General features: G+C 37.6%; 2 protein-coding genes across 6 annotated transcripts in view; one reads left to right on the top strand and one right to left on the bottom strand.

The window, feature by feature from the left end:
- MPHOSPH8 (M-phase phosphoprotein 8) overlaps nt 1-14,420 on the top strand; it is a 56,516-nt gene extending 42,096 nt beyond the window's left edge. Inside the window, exon 15 of the mRNA XM_083736323.1 lies at nt 14,397-14,420. Within this exon, the coding sequence (XP_083592449.1) occupies nt 14,397-14,405 (9 nt within the window). The 3' untranslated portion in view covers nt 14,406-14,420. The remainder of the gene's footprint in view (nt 1-14,396) is intronic.
- PSPC1 (paraspeckle component 1) overlaps nt 1-19,232 on the bottom strand; it is a 57,267-nt gene that overhangs the window by 22,022 nt on the left and 16,013 nt on the right. Inside the window, exons 7-9 of one of the 5 annotated variants that reach the window (XM_083736858.1) lie at nt 7,931-7,988; nt 4,540-4,718; nt 425-1,236 (exon numbers count right to left, since the gene is read on the bottom strand). The exons of the other annotated variants lie outside the window; for them this stretch is intronic. Of the exons in view, the coding sequence (XP_083592984.1) occupies nt 1,051-1,236; nt 4,540-4,718; nt 7,931-7,988 (423 nt within the window). The 3' untranslated portion in view covers nt 425-1,050. Of the gene's footprint in view, nt 1-424; nt 1,237-4,539; nt 4,719-7,930; nt 7,989-19,232 lie in introns of those variants that run through there. 5 annotated transcript variants of the gene reach the window in all.

The following is a 19,232-nucleotide window of genomic DNA, read 5'->3' as shown; positions in this document are numbered from 1 at the left end:
AACAACCAAATGCAAACTCATTTTGCCCATGGCAAGAGCTAAACAGCAGCAGTTATGATCATTATCTGTGTATATATATAGTAAGCCAGCTCCCTATAACATGGAAGATATTTTTTCATGCTGTGAGATAAAAAACATATACAGTACTAGTTAAGAGCATTGAAAAAAGTAACTTTATCAAGGAAGGAAAGGTCTTCAAACCTATACTGCCAACTCATATTCTTTATGAATCTTCTGCAAAGGCAACAGCCAACCTACACAATCCATTGAAACCCTTAACTACATGGCAAAATACTGTTTTAACACACAATTACCAGCCAAGTTAACAAGATTTTGGTTTTCTTAAAGAATATTCGAGTTTTGTTTCCTGAGAAGAAATTAATATTCATAATCCAAAACCACAGGTGAATATTTACTACTTGGAGATTTTTCAAGACTTTTTCAAGTGTTTATTTGAAAGCTGAACACAGGATACATTATTATGACATTCCCATTGCAACTAGGTTTGTACATGTTGGTGAGAACAACTTCAAACAGATCTATAAAGTCTTACTGAATGTTTCAGATGTTCTAAAGTTGCACAAGCCTCAACATTTGCTCCATGAGTTGTAAGCTGCACTTTCATTTCCATACAGTCACAATCTATAAAGCATTTAATTTTCAGAAGATATGCTTTATGAAGAAAAACAAAAATCTATGCGTACAATTAGAAAGTTAAGGGAAAGAATTCATAACAATGTTTCAAAATCATTTAAGCAGATCTGTATTATATTTTATTGTAAGTATGGAACTCACAAATTTCACAGCATGGTCACATTTTATTTTGCTGAAGTCACAAACATCAGACATGCAAAATGAAGCACATTATTTCTGCTCTACGTTAAAGCCTAAGACTGAATACAAAAAAGTAAGTTTTACTCCCCCACCCCACCCCCCCAAAAAAGTTTGGTGACTACATTAACAATAAAACCGTTTTCAAGGTAACAGCTAAAATTATAAAGGCATAACACCAGATAGTCAATCAATTTTCTCAGAAGTAAGAAATAAATTTCAGTATCTGCGACGCTTGTTAGGTCCTTCAAAGCTGCCCCCAGGGTTTCCTCTACCAAAGCCACCGGGTCCACCACTGACGGCACCTACACCACCCATAGCCGGCTGAGGAGTTTCGGTGCCTGCCCTACTAACCATAGGAGAACCCATTTGTGGCGGGCCTCCTTGCGGGAATCTTTCAGAATGCTATTTTTAAGTCCATTTAGAACCATTTTAGTTACAATAAAACCAAGGGGGGGAAACCAAGTGGCGTTTTCATGAAGATCGCAGATAGTCCAGCAGAATCAGGATGATACATAGAAGGAAGAAAGGAGCAATTAATTTTAGTCATTATTTTAATAATAAGCTGAAAAGTAAATTAACTAATGTTGCGCCCACCAGTATATTAAGACAAAAGGGGAAGGGATCTAACATCCAAGTTTTGTTTTTTTTTAAAGAGAGAGATAAAAAAATGCTATGAGAAACAGTTTCTAAGCCCCCCAGAGCATTCAATATAAAGAGCGAGATAAAAGTATAATAAATATATTTTGCAGATTCTCCTGTACGGTATACGTGTAAAGTAGTATTTATTCTTGAAATAAAGGAAGCAGAAACACAATTCATTTTCTGTTGGAAGACATATCAATACTTTAAACCGTAAGTAAAAACCAGCTATAGCACATTTCAAGTTAAAGGTAGACTAATTTGAGTTAGAAGAGGAAATAAGTTTTAGAGAAGGGGAAAAAGGAGCCAGATGCCATTAGCTACCTGCTCATTCTCATTCAACCGCCACATACTGCCCCAAACCCTTTAGGCATTTTTATTTAAACCTGTTGTCAGCTGAAAAACTAACAACAACAAAATCTGCTATTATAAAATTTGCAATATATTTTTTGCATTATGATATAGTTTCAGATTATACTCATTTTCAGATATACTCAGAAATCTTGTACGTTCAAACTGAACTAGTAAGTTAAGTTCTTACATGCTCTTTTGAATCTAGGAGCATTAATTTAAATATATACATTTTTTAAAAGTCCCCATCTGACTTCACTGCTGTCTTTTCTCTAGTATTATCTGTGTATACCTTCCAAAAATCTGGAAAAGAGGCTCAGCCATTTAAGAAATTACAAAGACTTGGAGAGCTCAATTGAGCAAATAATATAAGACAGTGTACTGCAGTTGGACTGGGGACCTAGGAAACTAGGCTTCAAATCCCCACTCAGCCATGAAGATCAGTGGGTGACATGGGACTAGTCTAAGTCTCTCAGCCCACAAAGAAAAACTGGAAGAGAGACGTCCATCTTAAGCTCCTTGGAAGAAAGACAGGATACAAATACAGTAATAAACTTCCTTCACACTTGGATCCAAAAGGCGTTGTTGTATAGGTTGAAGGCACTTCCACTTCCACACACAAACACACAGAATTCCAACAATTCCCAATTTCTACTGCTGGTCCGAACACCAAAGCCCCCCCTCCCAACCTCAAGAATGGACTTTCTGGGGGGACCAGGGGCTGCATAGTAATGCGGAAGTAAAGTCATTGATTTTTTTTAAAGTGTGCTAGTTGTTGTTGTTGTTTTTAAGTTTACTAGTTCTTTGAAACTAGTAGCTGCAGAGAAACATTCCATTTTCTAACAGCACTGTCATAGCTCATTTCCAGAAGTCTTCATAAATGATTATGCTACAAAACATTCAGGGTATGTTGATAAACGCACATTCCATCTCCTTTTAGAGCACAATACAGTGGACCCTCTAGTTATGTACTGCTCTGGATACACAACTTTCAGATTATGAACACGGCAAACCCGGAAGTGTATACTTCCGGGTTTTGCCACACGCACATGCGCAGAAGCGCTCTGTGTGGATACGCAAAAATGCTCAATCGCGCTGCATGCAGAAGCGGCGCCTCGGCCTACGGACTTTTCAGGTTGCTGACAGACCCCCCGAACGAATTTAATTCATATCCAGAGAGTCCACTGTATATTGTCCTTCCCTTTATTAGATGTTAACATAATATAGGCCAATTTCCTTTGGTTCCCTTATGAGAAGAGTTAGAGAAAAAGGCCCACCTGCCTCTTTCAGTATTCTGCATGCTACATGGGACCTATTAAACCAACTAGTCTATATGTCATGAAAACAGTAAAGGTAAAGGGACCCCTGACCATTAGGTCCAGTTGCAGACGACTCTGGGGTTGCGGCACTCATCTCACTTTACTGGCCGAGGGAGCCAGCGTACAGCTTCCAGGTCATGTGGCCAGCATGACTAAGCCGCTTCTGGCAAACCAGAGCAGTGCACGGAGACGCTGTTTACCTTTCCACCAGAGCGATACCTATTTATCTCCTTGCACTTTGATGTGCTTTCAAACTGCTAGGTTGGCAGGAGGAGGGACCGAGCAACGGGAGCTCTCACCCTGTCGCGGGAATTCGAACCGCCGACCTTCTGATCGGCAAGCCCTAGGCTCTGTGGTTTAACCCACTGCGCCACCCACGTCCCTCATGAAAACAGTATTCTGAGTAAAATACATAGAAAAAACTGGTGCTGATATACTTCTCTTCAAAATCAGTATGAGCAGAAATAGCCCAGCTTTCAAGATATTGGAGAGTATCAGAGACAGCAAGAGCTTCATCTGTTGTTTCCACTGCAATCATTTTTACTGTTTAAAAGTTTAAAAATCACCTTGACTTTTCAGCAAAAATAAACTGATACAGGAAAACACAACAAAGTTCTATCTGTTAACTTAAACCAGGAGTAGGTAACCATTTTCTCGCCAAGGGCAACATTCATTTAGGGATAAACTGTCAGGGAGCACATGCTGACTGAATGGGGCACCCCTTTTCATTCTGGACCTGCAAGAAGGATGTTCTTGCCAGAGGTCTGGTCTGATCACACTGCAGATGGTTTTTAAAATTAAGCCAAGAACCAGATGCAGTCTGCCAACACAGCCTGCCCACCTGTGAATTATACCCAACCATCTGAAGAAGCTATTCCGCGTGTTGAGTCACACAGATGGTTCTATAATTGTAGCCTCACTTGTATAAGGGTAGCATGTTAACAAATTAAATTTGTACTTAAGATTCACTTAATCAAAGATATCTTCACACTATGTGTCATTTCAACAGCAATCATATTATAGGTTTACCTGCCCCAATACAGCAAAATAAGAATGACCAATTATATTTGTTGTCTATAAAATAATATAGTTTTGTTTTTGTATTCCTCTACTTTGATCATTGCAAAAGTGTGAAAAACGGCCTTCTAGCTGTAAAACAATTTTGGCAATTAATTCTGTGTACATAATTCTCAGGTATAATCACTTTTAATTCAGTGTCAGTAACAATATCAGCAAGACTGCAGTTAAGTTTGTTTTTAAATTATTTTTCAATCTCAAAGGGTATTTGTTAACTCAAAGGTCTATTCTAAACTAGTTTTAGCGTGAAGTTATCTTTGCAGCAAAGAGATGTGCCACAATGAAGTAGAGACAAAATTAAAATTTTGTGATACATTACCACAGTTCCATTATCTGGCATCATTGGGGCTCCAATGTTTGCAGCTCCTTCTGGTCCCAAGGCAGGACCAGGACCCATTGCAGGGCCAGGCATTGTTCCTCTGTTGTTCATATTCATACCCATCATTGGAGGTGGAGGAGGAGGACCTTGGTTTCCAGCAGGTGCTGGGCTAAAGGCATCTATGCAAAACAGTCTACACTTAGAGCTGTCCTAACTGAATTTTAAAATTTACAACAATAACAAACTATACATAACATCAATTAAATGAACAAATTGCTTTTATCCTTTGAGACTGTACATTTACTTCCACCATAAGGTTTTAAGAAAAAGTTAGTTACTGAAAGTTACTGCTGAAATTAAGTGTTTAAACTGTTTATAGGTTTCAGCTCTACTTATTTTCCATAAAGTTACCAATTCATACAGGTAACTGCAGTAACTTTCAAGTTGGCCCCAATCCAAAGAGGCCTGGTGCCAGCATTTGTGTGTAACGCAGCTTTTTCATAGCTTCCCCCCCCATGGTTTTTAGCAAATAAATTTGAATCACAAGATAAATAAAATTAACTTAAGAGATTTACGGCAGAAGATACTATCACAGGTGCGCAAATAAGAATGAATGAAACTGAATGAAGTCACCCAGAGGTACTTATGTTCAAGTAGTAGACAACTTATTCAGCTTTACTAATCAGAGTATGAATCCCCTTAACTTTGTGAACACATTGTACTTATTTATACTCAAGTAGTTAACCTCTTCATTTTTAAAAACAGCTGCACATTGACTTGTAGTGGAAAATAGTAATACCCATGAGATAAGACGTGAACTGTACATTATAGAAATGCAGAAGGAATCATCATACTGTATAAAAAAATATTCGCGCGCACACAGGGAGAGATCACAAGAGCAAGATCCATGATTTTAGGGACATGTTTGTATATTCAAGTCAGTGTCCCGTTACATTTAAGGCAGGGGTTTATGTTCAATAAGTTATAGAAAAAGAGGCATATGAATGAGACCTGAACCTTATACACACACAAATTATCTTGCCACACTCCAGCACTCCTGTAGGTCTTTCCTATCTGTTAAACAAAGAAAGCTGGACTGGCAGAAAAATGCCTAGGATTATAGGAGCACAGGGAGGTTAACGTGAATGATTTTTGGGTGGAAAAATCAGCTTTACTCTACCACACCAGCTTCACATGAAAGGAGGGCAGAAACATGAAGAAACAGAATATTGTTTCCACCATGATACCTACTTTGGCTCTGAAACATAGAATTTAGGATTCTAATTTTACCAGTGCCAGGAAACAGAGATGAGTGACAAGAATGGTATGCTCTATGCATTTGGTTAAGGACAGCTATAAAATGATATTCAGCTGTCATTTTAATGCTTCAAATAAAGTATTTTCATTAAAGTCTACTTAGCTAGACTTCGTAACTCTTCAGCCACAACTGTGTTTTTTACACTTTTTTACACACACACACACACAGTTTTGTTGGGGAATTTACTCAAGCTAAGCTTGGCTAGAACAATGATGAAGTAGTAGGATTCTTATATATTCACGCCAAGTGCATATTTCTTAACATAAGTAAACAAAGAACTTAAACAAACTGGACAAGTAAAATGAGCTTTCATTCTATTACATATCATTCTAATATTTGAGCACATGTATGAAATATGAATTAATCTGGGTGCCAAAGCTGGCAAAGCTTTCTGTATTTTATGTAGACAATTCAACTTAACTAGGCCTCTCCCTTTCTTTCCTAGTAACAGAGAGAGGAAAGACCTATGCTCTAACATTAAAGTGCTTGAAGTTCAATAAAGGCCTGAAGTTCAATATAGGTCTGCCTGCCAGAAGCGCACATCAAAATGCTGTGCCTCAGTTGTATACTTATGGGCAACAAGACATCTTGCCCACCATCTCTGTCCACAAATCTGGAAATTACAGCAAATTCACTGAGTAAACTACACATCTTTCCAGCAGGTTAAATGTGGGGGACACTTAAACATGTGGAGTCAAGCCCTATTTGGGTGTGCTGGTTGCATGTAAAATTCCTGGATCTATTTCTAAAGACAGTGTTCATAGACGTTTTGTTCACTGTAAGTGCACTAAGAACCTTAAATAATTTTTTAAAGAATGCTTTAAATCAGACAGCTTATTTTAAAACACATGCTGTTTAATTAGCGCTTCCATTCACAAATGGAAGCTTTTTGCTTTCAGAATTAATAGTAACCAATACTAACCAGCTCAAATTAAACCGTGGTTTAATTTTAAGTAGTGAGAATATGCACTCCCCCCCCCCATTCTACCCAAATTTCTTCTTTATTATCCATTGTTTGTTTAGTTTGCCCAGGACATTCAGCAACTTCAGGGCTGCAATGGGAAAGGCCTCACTTCTTCTGTAGGCCAGCCCAGTCTCCACACAAGGTGGAATCTGAAGCAAGGAGAAACAGGGTCACACATTCAGATTGAAAGGGCCAGGGAGACTCATGCAGAAGGCAATATTCCGTAGTCAACTTTCTTAGTCAACAGAATCAGCAGCATCACTCTCCTCCTACCCTCCTTCAGCACATTTCATCTCTGAAGACAATCGAAGCAGTTTCAGTTTCAAACCTAGGTCTGAAACTAGAATGAAATGAATCTGGGTAATCAGCTTCATCCAAGGCTGACTGAAGCATGTGCAGCTACCACCCCTTTGAGCAGCTTGCCTCAACAAGGATAATTAGATAATGACTCTAGGTCCAAATATGGATTCTTCAGAATGGTCAGAAAATATAACTAGAAAGCAGTAATGGCCACAAAATCTTAGCCATGGTTAGAAGAGTGGGGGAATTCAAGCATGAAGGAGTGTAGCACATTCTCAGTTGATAAACCATAGCAGACAATTGGGTGCTACCCCATAATAAATCACTGTGGTGATACTGAATACATAGTGCTAATAGAGCATGAAATTTTCACAAAGGTGCTTCATTAATGCCAGTTACAATGAGGAGACTTTGATAAATGTTAACTGTACTTTGTTTCCAATCGTTTTCCAGAATCATCTTCCATAAATAGCAACATATTCAAAAACTTAGATAAGTAAATCTCAAGAAGTAATTTTAAAAAACCCACAACCTTTTCTTCTTGTATTAGATACAATTCGTATTTTGCTTTTCTTCAGAAAGTCTTAAAATGAAAAAAGTAACAACCCACCAGCCCATATTTACTATGTTCATTTGCTTTTTCCTAATTTTAAGATAACTCACATTTGAAACAAAAAATCCTGAAGAACAAGATTCACTACAGAAATAAATATTTCAAGAATACTTCTCAATGTATAATACTCATAAGTAACATGTACAGTCTCAAATAAATTTTGAAATAACAAGAGCCTTTTGCTTCAGATCCCTACCTCCCATGTTTAATGCTCCACGTGGGCCCATATCACCCATTCTCATTTCCTGTTCTCTCTGAAAGTAAACATAATTTTAACAATCAACCTATCACTTATTACTTTAACATTCTCATCTTTTCAAGCAACAGCAAAACTTAATTTGTCACAGTTATTACAAAATAAATCTCATTTTCTGGTTTACATAAAATCAGAGGAATCCTGCAAAAAAGTTTTAAAACTTAGTAAATTATTGAAGTCCTACAATTTGGGGCTTGCTGAGAAAGTTTAAGATTCTTCCAACTGAGATATCTATAGATAGAGGATCTCGTGTAAATGTTATTTTTGCTCAAGGTCAAAGGAACAAGGAGGAGTAAATGAAGTTGAGACTCTCTTCTGATCACAAACCTGGCAGAATCAAAGAGGTGGATAACAACTAAACAAGCCCCTAGAGGTTGAGTACACATCTGGATTGCATACTCTCAACTCAAACTTGTACATTCTTGAGCTTTGGTGCACAGGCATCCAGTGCCACAGGGGCAATGTTCTGGTCCCCAAACAGAAAACAGATAATAGCTTGAGAAATATTACTTCTGCACCAGGTCGTAGTGCACCCAGAGACAGTATAAAGAAACTACCAGGATCGAGAATCAGCAACAATTTAGATTAGTGTATAGGGATTTAATTTGTATGTATGATTCTTCTCACAATCCTGAGATATTCAGAACAAACAGTATGTACTGACCCCTAAGAGCATGAAAGTATGTTGTTGTTTTTTAGTTATTATTCTTCTGAGCCTTAATAACAAGCACATAATATCAAAAAATGGGCCGTTTGGAATGATATTGTTTGAAGTCTTAAAAATGTTTCAGACTGGAAGCGTTATGTGCAATGGCCATAAATTAAGAAAACTCACAATATAGAATACAAATAGAAGCAGTAGGTCACTATCGTAAGGCAGGTGAGCAAATACTCATTCACCAGTAGCCTGTACTGAATTAAGAATGGTCTTGGCCAGTAAGAATCAGGCAGGCAAACTCAGAAAATTGAAAATGAAGGTTTTTTTCAAGCCTTCAAATAACTAAAAGCTATGTGTACGTGGAAGATTAAGTGTCTCTGTGTGTTATTGGACTTGTTTACAATACTGCCATATGGGCTTAAAATCACACTACTTATCATTTTAGATCATTAATGTGCAAGTACACTGAACTGTGCCATTAAGAAAAGACACAACTATTAATATATTATCCCTTAAAATCCAAATCATGCAAAACACAGGTGTTGAATTCATTACTAAAAACCAGGTCTATAAAAGAGATGGAACAATATTCATCAAAAGCAAAATTAGGACTTAATGGTAGCATTCATAAAATGGGGTGGGGAAGGGGGAGTAAGCTGACTTTTTAGTGAAATCAAAAGGCTAGTAGAACACAGATATTATTGGAGATTAAAAGTTTGTGTGGGTTTTCAAACAATTCCATTAATAGATAACTTCTAGAAATTCAGAATGGAGTTATTAAAAACTGCAACACAGAATAATAAAGTCAAGACACACAGTTTTCTACTTTCCCACCTTACAACCAGAGGCAACCTAAGGCAATGCACACATGAAAACCATGAAAAGTCAAGCAGCTCTACAAAAATAAGCTGTTCTGATAAATATATCCAACCATCACAAGATTAAAACCAAAAATATTAAAATTACTGTAAGACTAAAAGTGGTCAGTAACAGTATTAAACTTCCTAATAAAATTTATAAATATTGAAGCATCAGAGTTCAAACAGCTTCAATACAATATGTTTACAAGCCAGTTTAGAATACTGAGAGAAGCTATGCGCCCCTGACATCGATTGCAACTTAGCACAGACTGCAGACTCCACTGAAATCACAAGAATGGAAGTGTGCAAATATCATAGGTTAAATGAGAAAACCCATTTTCAGAATTTTTTTTAAGGTACCCCTTTCCCAAATAAGATACATTTTCTCATGTGGAGAAAAAAAATTCAAGAAAATGCAGAATTATAAAGTGTTTAGTTCTACTTAAGTCATTAATAGACTCACAGAACCAAGAGTGTCGTATGCTCTTTCAGGAAAAGCAGTAGTATTGTTAGCACGAAGTACTAAAAGCCAGTATTCAGAAGTACAAATGAAAGTTAGACATGCAGTCAAATATTCCATATTTGTATGTAAGTATGTTCCAAGACAGTTTTAATAAAAATTTAGCAGAACATGAATACTTGTAATGTCAACATAAACAACACAGAATGGATAGAATACCACATAACCTCCAGGCTAATGCAGCTGAAATATAAAATTTATACAGCTAAATATGTGTACTATTATAGTAGAGAAGTAGGTTGTATGTACCTGGACAAATAACACATGCAAAACAATGGACAGAAAGTTGTATGATTTAGAGGTGGAAAGGACTTTGAACTTTTGTCAACAGAAAATGGGGGGGAAGCTTTGTTGGAGTAATAAGGCAGCACCTCGCTGTGAAAACCGCTCAGCTGTATTTCATCCTGAAACCTCTGTGCAGCCGGTTTAGATGCTCAAGAGAAAAATAGGCTCCAGTCAGGTCTGCCACCCAAGTACTGCCCACCAGCTTGGCTGTGATTGGCCATTTCAAATCTGAATGGCAAGGAGAGTCCCAGTAGCGCAGGAAAAATCTCACCCCCCAGCAATGGCTTCATTGGGCCGTAATTGCCTCTGCCGCTGAAATGATATGGGGTCTCTGTAGTTCATCCTGAAACCTCTGTGCCATTACAACTATTAACCTTTTAATCAAAGTGCAAATTGCATCTACAAAAAGAAATCATTCATACTTCTATACAGTGATGTTGACTAAGCCCAGTTTGCTCACTAGGCAGTTCAGGTAAATTTTGAAAGAAAAGAAAATGCAAGCGTTCCTAAATGTATGGCTCATATTACGTTTCACATTAGATACGATCATCATGTATTTTACATCACATTGTATACGTACATTAAACTTATTTTCCTCAGATTCACACCTAACTGGAGGAGTTACCCTTTGAAAAGCAAAAATGGGTGGGTGATGTCTGGAACACCCCCAGAATTACTCTCTCAAATATCTTACCTTTTCCTTAGAGAAAGTAACTTTCATCACCCCTAGATGTCAGTCCACAAAATATTTACACCCAGTAAGGGACATCTTCAGTGGGAGAGCACCCAAAATCTGTTTTGTTTTTCCCAGCTTCAGCAGCTTTTTCTGAGAGAGCCATGTGACACAACCATTAGCTGTGTTAGCAAAAGCAATTACATTCCACCTATAATTTTTGCAGAAAGCTAAACTTTTGCAGAGGAAACACCAGCAGTGTTTCATCAGGTTCGGTGAAGCCATTACACTAGCTTCCTAGCAGTTGGGCTGCTAGTGCTTAAGAGTAAGGTAGGGGTTGGCATACCGCAAACACAACACTGCAGCCAATGTTCTTGTGCTAACCTCCTGAACTCCTCACCAATTTGCCCTTCCACCTCTCAGTAAACAACAGCACCCGACCTCCCAGGAAGCTAGCACTGCAGTTGCACCTCAGATGGCAAGCCGCTTTTGGGAAACACCTGCAAACATAGCATTCTGTATTAGTTAGCAAAAGTAAAAATTCAATATATAGGGCAAATTATTGAAGTGAAATGAAGGAACAAACCTAGCAATTGGTTCAAATAATCTGCCAACACAAGATGGGGAAATATTTTGAATACTTTTTTTTTTTTTGCAAACACATAAATAAATATTTCTTATCTTTGAGGCACAGGGGCAGCTCTGGATTACTCTAAAACTTTGCTATTTCGTATAGTTTAAGGAGAACGTCTAAATGAGAATAAAATAATTTGAAACATTCACTCAGTATCAAACTGACAGTTTACAGCAAATGAAGGCTCCTTGGCAAACTGCACATCTTCTGAAATTGTGACGGGTGATGTCTACCACAAATAAGCTCTCCACCGTATCTCTCCATGAGCAAGTGCAGAGCCACATTTTATCATTCCCTCTATACAGCCTCAAGCTATTATTGCTGGGATACTGCCAGAGTCTTCCTATGTATCAAAGAAAAAAGGAATTTCACATCATTTGTCCTATCATCCTCATTAATCCTATAATAGTAACAAATTCATTCTTCAAGTGTGGTCCTTATTAAGCCAAAATGGCACCACTCATGCACAAATGTTTCCAACGTTAAAAGTGAGAGCCACCCAAATTAATCAATGGAGAAATCCAAAATTTTAATATAGTTGAAATTGGACACCAGGTTGTTCACCCCACCCCAGGAAGACATCAAAAGGTATCCAACGGCACTATTCTCTAGGCAACTCACAACGTGAGTACAAATGAAAACAGGGTCATGAAAAAGAAAAGGCTGCATTAAAATTTCTAGTGTGGAGAAGAACAGAAGTAGACAACCCAAACATATAGAACTTATAAACTGTAGTTTAAAAGTTAAACCACACTCAGAATTACCATAGACTCTCTGGAGAGGACATTCTAAATCTGAAATACCACCACTGAGAATGCCATTAAGTAGCATTCACCAGCCTCACTTCACTTGGTAGTGCCTCTGAAGAAAATCTCAAGGTTTGAGTAGGTTTATTTTGGAGAATGCAGTATTTCAGGAAGCCTGGTCCTATACTATTTAGAGCTTTAAGAGGCTAAGACCAGAAATCTGAATTAGGTCCACAGTTGGAATGGGAATCTGAGCAACTGGAATAATATGATTGAGTTCCTGCTGTAACTCAGGCTGCAACCCCAATGCCATTTACTTGGGAGTAAGCACCACTGAATTCAACCAGAATTGCTTCTGAGTAGAATTGGTGAGGATTTAACACACTCCATAATATTTGAGAAAATATTTTAAACACAGGCCTGCTAATGAGAATTCCAAGGCAAATGCAGTTCATATTGAAGGTTAGAAAGGGCTGTGGCTAGAACAGTTTGGCTCTTAAGGTATACTGTCTGGCTATGATGACATTTATGAAGTACAGAAACTAATAGAAGCTTATAGAAGCTAACAGAAGTGTTCTAGTATATTCTAGCATTCAAAAGTTCTCTAGGGAGCAGGAATGCAGCTGCTGTTTTTAATACTGCATTATCTGTTTCCTCCAAGGTCATACAACCCCTGGACTAACTATAATTGCTGTCTGGTGAGGACTCTCCTACTCACTCTCATTCTTTATTTCCTGTTAATGTACTTGCTTTGATTTATTCTCTCTGTGTATACAGTTTTTACGTTGGTGTGGAATTTTTATATTGTAACTGGATTACGCTCTGAATTGAGCTTGAGACTGCTGTACCAGGGACCTGGTACCCAAATGTAAAACTATTTTGCCTTAGTAAACTTTCTACTGATGATTTTGCTGCGTTCTGTGTCTGTTTAAAGCGTACAAGTCACTAGAGTTCTGCTACTTCACTTCATTCAACATCCAGGCATGTTCCAATGCCTTTGGGGCACGAATCCCGATATATACTTCACACTAAGTATCAGAGGCCAGACTGCAGTGTCACACAAAGCAACCTCTGGCTTCTGCTTTGGCTGAAGCATTCTGACCTTTGATGAACCTTTGAATGCAATCATTTCAGGATCAAAGAAGTCCTTATCTCAGCCATGAATAATGAACGCCAATTTACTGGAGAATCCTGAACATAAGAAAGGATTGCCCTCAGGTCTTTGGGTATAGGGCACTATACAATTTCAATAAAGAAATAAATACTGGCCATACTGGGGTAAGAGTCCTCTGCATCACTGGGAAATAATGGGGAACAGTGGTCTAGCTAGTAAAGAATGGAGCTTCTGGACCAGGACCAAGTCCTGCAGTAATCAAGTCTCAAGGTTACCAATACATGCGCTTGATTTCTTTTACTACCCACTGGTGCAAGGAAGGCATATTTCAACTTTCTGCACTATGCAGGAGCCTGTTTTTCCTGCCCCTCATTAGAACTTAACTCACATTCAAAATGCAAAGTGTGGAGTGAATGGCCAAATAATTGACAAGTGTTATCAACCCACTCTGTTACCTGTCAGTCAAAGGAGAACAGGGAATCACTTGCAAAGAAAAAAATACATATTGAGCTTAGGACTATTTCAGATGAATCTATATAAACTGTTAATTTCATTAAGGCTTGCTCCTTAATTTTTGCAGCTCTGTTCAAGGAGGCAACCAGTGATCATGATTCAACTACTTCTACATACAGAAATGCTTTCCTGAGGGAAAGCTCTCACTTGCCTATTCAAAGTGCAGGATAAATTGAGGACTTTTCTGCTTCAAAATTTCATTTTCCACATTACTCGAGTTACTTTTCTTGGTTAGCAAAACTGGCATATTAGCTGCTATTTCCAGCCATTTGAACAGACTCAAGTCTTCAGGGAAAGGCCATGAATATGTTCAAAGTTAAGGATAAAAATAGAAGCTATGACCAAAAAAATTAAGTCTGTGGTCTCACTGAGCCAATTAGTCCTATCATTGTTATGTCTTCAGATTTGTTAATCGCATCACAAATGCGGTTATCGACATAAATAAACACGTGCAAAGCCTCAAAGTACAGTATCCCATTCCCGAGAAAAGGAATTGCATTGAAATCAAAATATTGAACCAAGTTGGATATGGAACCAGATTTAAGGTTGAAAACTTCCATTGCTTCAACCATAAATCCAAACTTTAAAAACTGCAAAACAGCACCAGTCATCTCAGTAAGAGTCTCACTATAATACATAAGCAAATGTTCATTCTGTAGAATTCTGTAGAATGACTATAATAAATCACATGTCTCGTACATACATGTTATTATTTATTTTCTCAATTAATGGAGCCTAACAGTTAAGCATTAATGAACAGGAAGAAATGTATTTCTTCTAAAAACTATTTTCAAGGTTTCCGTTAAAATATAAATATTCCCTCAAGTGTGGTTGGATAGCTCAGAAAATCATGTATTAAATCTAACCATGTTATTCTTAAATATATTTGACAGTACAGACTGGCAAAAAACAATTAACCCTCAAGAATGGACTTATTGTCAGGAAATATATGAAGGTTTTTGACACAGTAATTCAATTGACATCGTGTGACATGTTTGTGTATATTTAATTCTGAGGTACAATAATCACCAACCAATGTAAAACTATCACATCAATTTTTAAGGCATTTTTTCATCTCATTCTTCAAGCAAGCTTATGTAGGAAGCTGGAACACCTATTCTGAAGTTTATTCCCACAAGAAAAATACTATTTGCTTCATTCAGCTAATTCTCTTAAGAGAAATGAAAAATAAATAGATCAAGAATATCTCTAAATGCACTGAAACAATTGAAACAATTTTACGGTGCTATCTCCAATGGTCAAGACTTTGTTTTCTAGACCTAATTCACAATACATACAGCAATCCTTTCCTAGATGGTGTTGGATCTAGGAAACCAGCAACCCAGGAGAATAAAATAATAATAATAATATAATATAATAATAATAACTATTATTGTCTTTATACAGTTCCAGCACAATCAGGTTGTTATTTAAAGTTGACCGTGTCAGACTGTACCATAATATAACTACTGTACATAAAATATTTTATATGTATTTTTAAAATAGTAATTAAAAACTATGTGTATCACAATTAAACATATACACATTCCAATTGACCTCAGAAGCAGCATGGAGTTCGTGAACAACAAGCTGCCTGTCACCATAAAAACATATATGAGCTGCAGTGATATCATTAATACTTCAAATACAACAGAGGGGGACAAGGGCCAATCATAACGGTAGAAAATTCAGTGTAACTGCTGTGAATGTCAGTTTGATTATCCAAAACCTTATTCAAGGCAGAAGGATGACCCATGTATACACTACAGAGGCTAACAGGAGAGAGAAAAAAACATTACAAGGCCTACTGACAAAAGAGGTTGGGTCATTTGGTAGGTACAAAGAGGTACAAGGAACCATGAGGGGTACACATATTCATGATAGACAATAATTTTATTCCATTCCTACTGCATAGATGACATGCAATGTACTTTCATATTACTTTTTATAATGCTGGCAATTGAAGATTATTAGGAACTGAGAATAGTAGCAAATTATAGCACACATTCGTTCTATTTAAAAATGCATTAAGTATACAGGCATACTTCTAGTTAATATCCAAAAAGTTTATTTCACTAACGAAGTCCTGACTGTAAAGAGTGCTTACCTATGAAAGGGAAATCTTTGGGAAAACAGTATTCACCATTGCCCTTTTATTGAGAAATACTAAGATTTTAAGCAATTAAACCATTATCGGACATTTTCTTAGAACTATTCAGGGAACTGCTGAGAATACTCTGACAAGTAAATTAGGAGGGTGGGTGGTGGCTCAGCCTTATAAAACTTCAGTGCCTTAACATGATACTGAACAGATCCCCATTCTTCAAGCCAACAGAACTAAAAAGAAATGCTTCATGTATATTAATTTCCTACATGGATGCCACTTCTGTTTAGAATGTTTGTAAATTCTAACTCAATGAATGGTATAGAAACATTTGATGGCACAGCATGGTCATATAAGCAGACATGGAGCTGATCAATAGCCTGGATGGAAGACAATCAGGAGACCAAATAAGCATAATCTTAAGCACACATGTACCACAGCCAAATATATTCATCATGCATGAAAAGTAATATGCATACAGGAAATTCATCAGCTATGAACTGATCTTCAGTCACCTACGAAGAGCACAGTTCATTTCCAGAAGTTTAAGTGGCTAAAGATTTACATCATGCAATCAGTTGTATCTTGAAGCATATCATATTGAATGACAGAAGCCTTATCTTTATCTCTATAATAAATGTTCTAGAACCAAACTGCAAACAACATGCCATGGAAAAGCAAGTATAAGCATTCAAGGGGGTCAACGTTTGTATCTCTAACCTGCATGAAATCAGAAAATCTCACAAGTTATTTTAGCTGCAAATCCAATTACCAAAAAACTACCATATTTAAAAACTGAAGGGATCAGTAGTACTGAATAAACTTTTTGTCCTTTTGTACAGTAAGTAAAGCACTTTGTATAGTGAGCAAGCACACTGCAAAGATCTACTACAGTGGTACCTTGGTTAAAAAACTTAATCCGTTCTGGAAGTCCGTTCTTAAACTGAAACTGTTCTCAAACCAACCACCACCGGTTCCCTTCCACCATTCAGTTTCCGTTCTTAGACCGAGGTAAAGTTTGTAAACCGGGACACTATTTCCGGTTTTGCGGAGTTCGTAAACCGAATCGTTCTTAAACAGGACTGTTCTTAAACCGAGGTACCACTGTATATGCAAAACTGTGATCAAAGAAGCAAGAAAATAATAGAAACAGAGCAGTGGTTACACATAAATGATATACTGGTTACTTACCTTGAAGATGGCTTTCTCTCCTAGAGTGAACAAGGCACCCATCAACTAATGGGTTAACCCATTCCTCCACCCAGGGGACTGGCAAATAGTCATTTGGCTAGCTTCAGTATGCAGCCCAGTCCCTGGTGGCTCCTCCCCAGTTTCTGTCCATGGCACAGATATAGACAGAAACCTGTGGAGTTTATTTAACACATTTATAGACCACCTCACAGCAATAACACCATTTAAGCAGCGTAGAAGAATCAAATAGGACATCAAAATACAAATTCTAAAAATAATGAAATCATTTCAACGGGCTATAAAATTAAAAAAAACCCCAATAAAACCATATTTACACATTCTAAAAACAATACAACTATTTCTGGGGCTCTACAATTTACATTCCTTAAATGACTGAGTTAGACCCCAGGAAAAGCCTTCTTAAACAAAATATATTCAGTAGGCAAGAGGTTTAGAGGCAAGAAGTGTGGGAGACTGCACTTAAATACAACTAGCATGCATGAATGCTAGCAAGTATATGAAGAGGTGAAGACAATAGAGCTGGATTCCCAGACTCAACTTGGTCATGCTCCCTCTTCTCCAATGAGAGGAAATAAAGCCTTCTCATCCTCTTCTCTCTCTGTATTTTTTCCACAGATTTGGATTTTCCCATAAGAATCAGGTGAAAGAGAAACAAAGCAGAAAAAGCAGAGAATTGGGAAGAAGGGTTTAAAATGATCAAAGGAGCAGAAAACCTCGATGAAAAACTAGGATTTAAGGTAACCAAGATAATACTAACATTGTGAGGCTCAAAGAACTCTGTCCCAGGCAAAGCATGGCATGAGACTTGGGAAGAGTCACTAGGGCCTGGGAAACATTAAAAAGGGTGATGGGTGCCTTCTTCAACCCAAGCACAGAAATGTCAATCTCCTGGTATTCTCAACAATGAGAACATGGTGCTCTATATAAACCTGTGGCACCAAGGCACAAGCCTGTTTCTTACCTACTTTCATTGTTTCTATATATCCTGAGGCATAATGTTGTAGGGGAAATAGTAAATATATTGATCAGATGTAGGAATATCCTGAACTTTGGACATAGACCTAGCAATAGAACCCATCAGCCAGAATGAAAATTGATCCACAGATACTAATTTTTCCCGTTTTGACTAACTTGGATCGTGTTAATCCCCAATGTACATCCCTCAGTTAAATATATTTTCACCCCTGTTATGTATTCTCCCTACTCCCCAGACAGTTAAGAAGTGTTAAGATGTCTTCTTAACACATTTCCTCCAGATTCTTGGTGCCCAAGCAAAAAAGCTCAGTTAAAAATGTAATACCATAACTGCTGGATCAAATCAAAGGCACATCTGATAGTCCAGCATTCTGTTCTCACACTGGCCAACCTACTTGTGATACCCAGCAAATGGTTATTCTGAGGACTAGTGCCTCGGATATTTCAACATATCCATCATTGCTAATAGCCATTGACAGCTATATCCTACATGGATTTGTCTAATCCCCTTTTATAGCTTGTCCAAACCATCACAACTTCCTGCAGTAGAAAAATCCATATTCAACTATGCACTCACTGTGTGAAGTACTTCCTTGTGTATCACCCAACATTCAGCTTAACTGAATGAACCCTCATTCTAGTATTGAGGGTCTAGTATATTATTCACTTTACTATAAGTGTTTTTGGTGACAGAGTGCTGGAGACAGAAATTAAATTGCCCACTTTTGGTTCTGAGGTAGGCATGGTTAAATATAACCAAACTGTGACATTGTTCGAACAAAAGAATTCATGACCCCATAAAGAGCTAGGCTGTAGTTGTCTTCCCAGCAGCCAATAGTCCTGCAGGGTATTCAGATGGAGCAAACCTTCACTGAATGTCCAACAGTTAAGCCAATGCATCTCTTACCTCCTACTCACCATCCCAAGCTGGGAATGGGAGAAGTATGG

The sequence above is a fragment of the Podarcis gaigeae genome (genome assembly GCF_964106915.1).
Source record: "Podarcis gaigeae genome assembly, chromosome: 4".
Taxonomy (NCBI): Eukaryota; Metazoa; Chordata; class Lepidosauria; order Squamata; family Lacertidae; genus Podarcis; species Podarcis gaigeae.
This window is presented reverse-complemented; position numbering and strand designations above follow the sequence as displayed.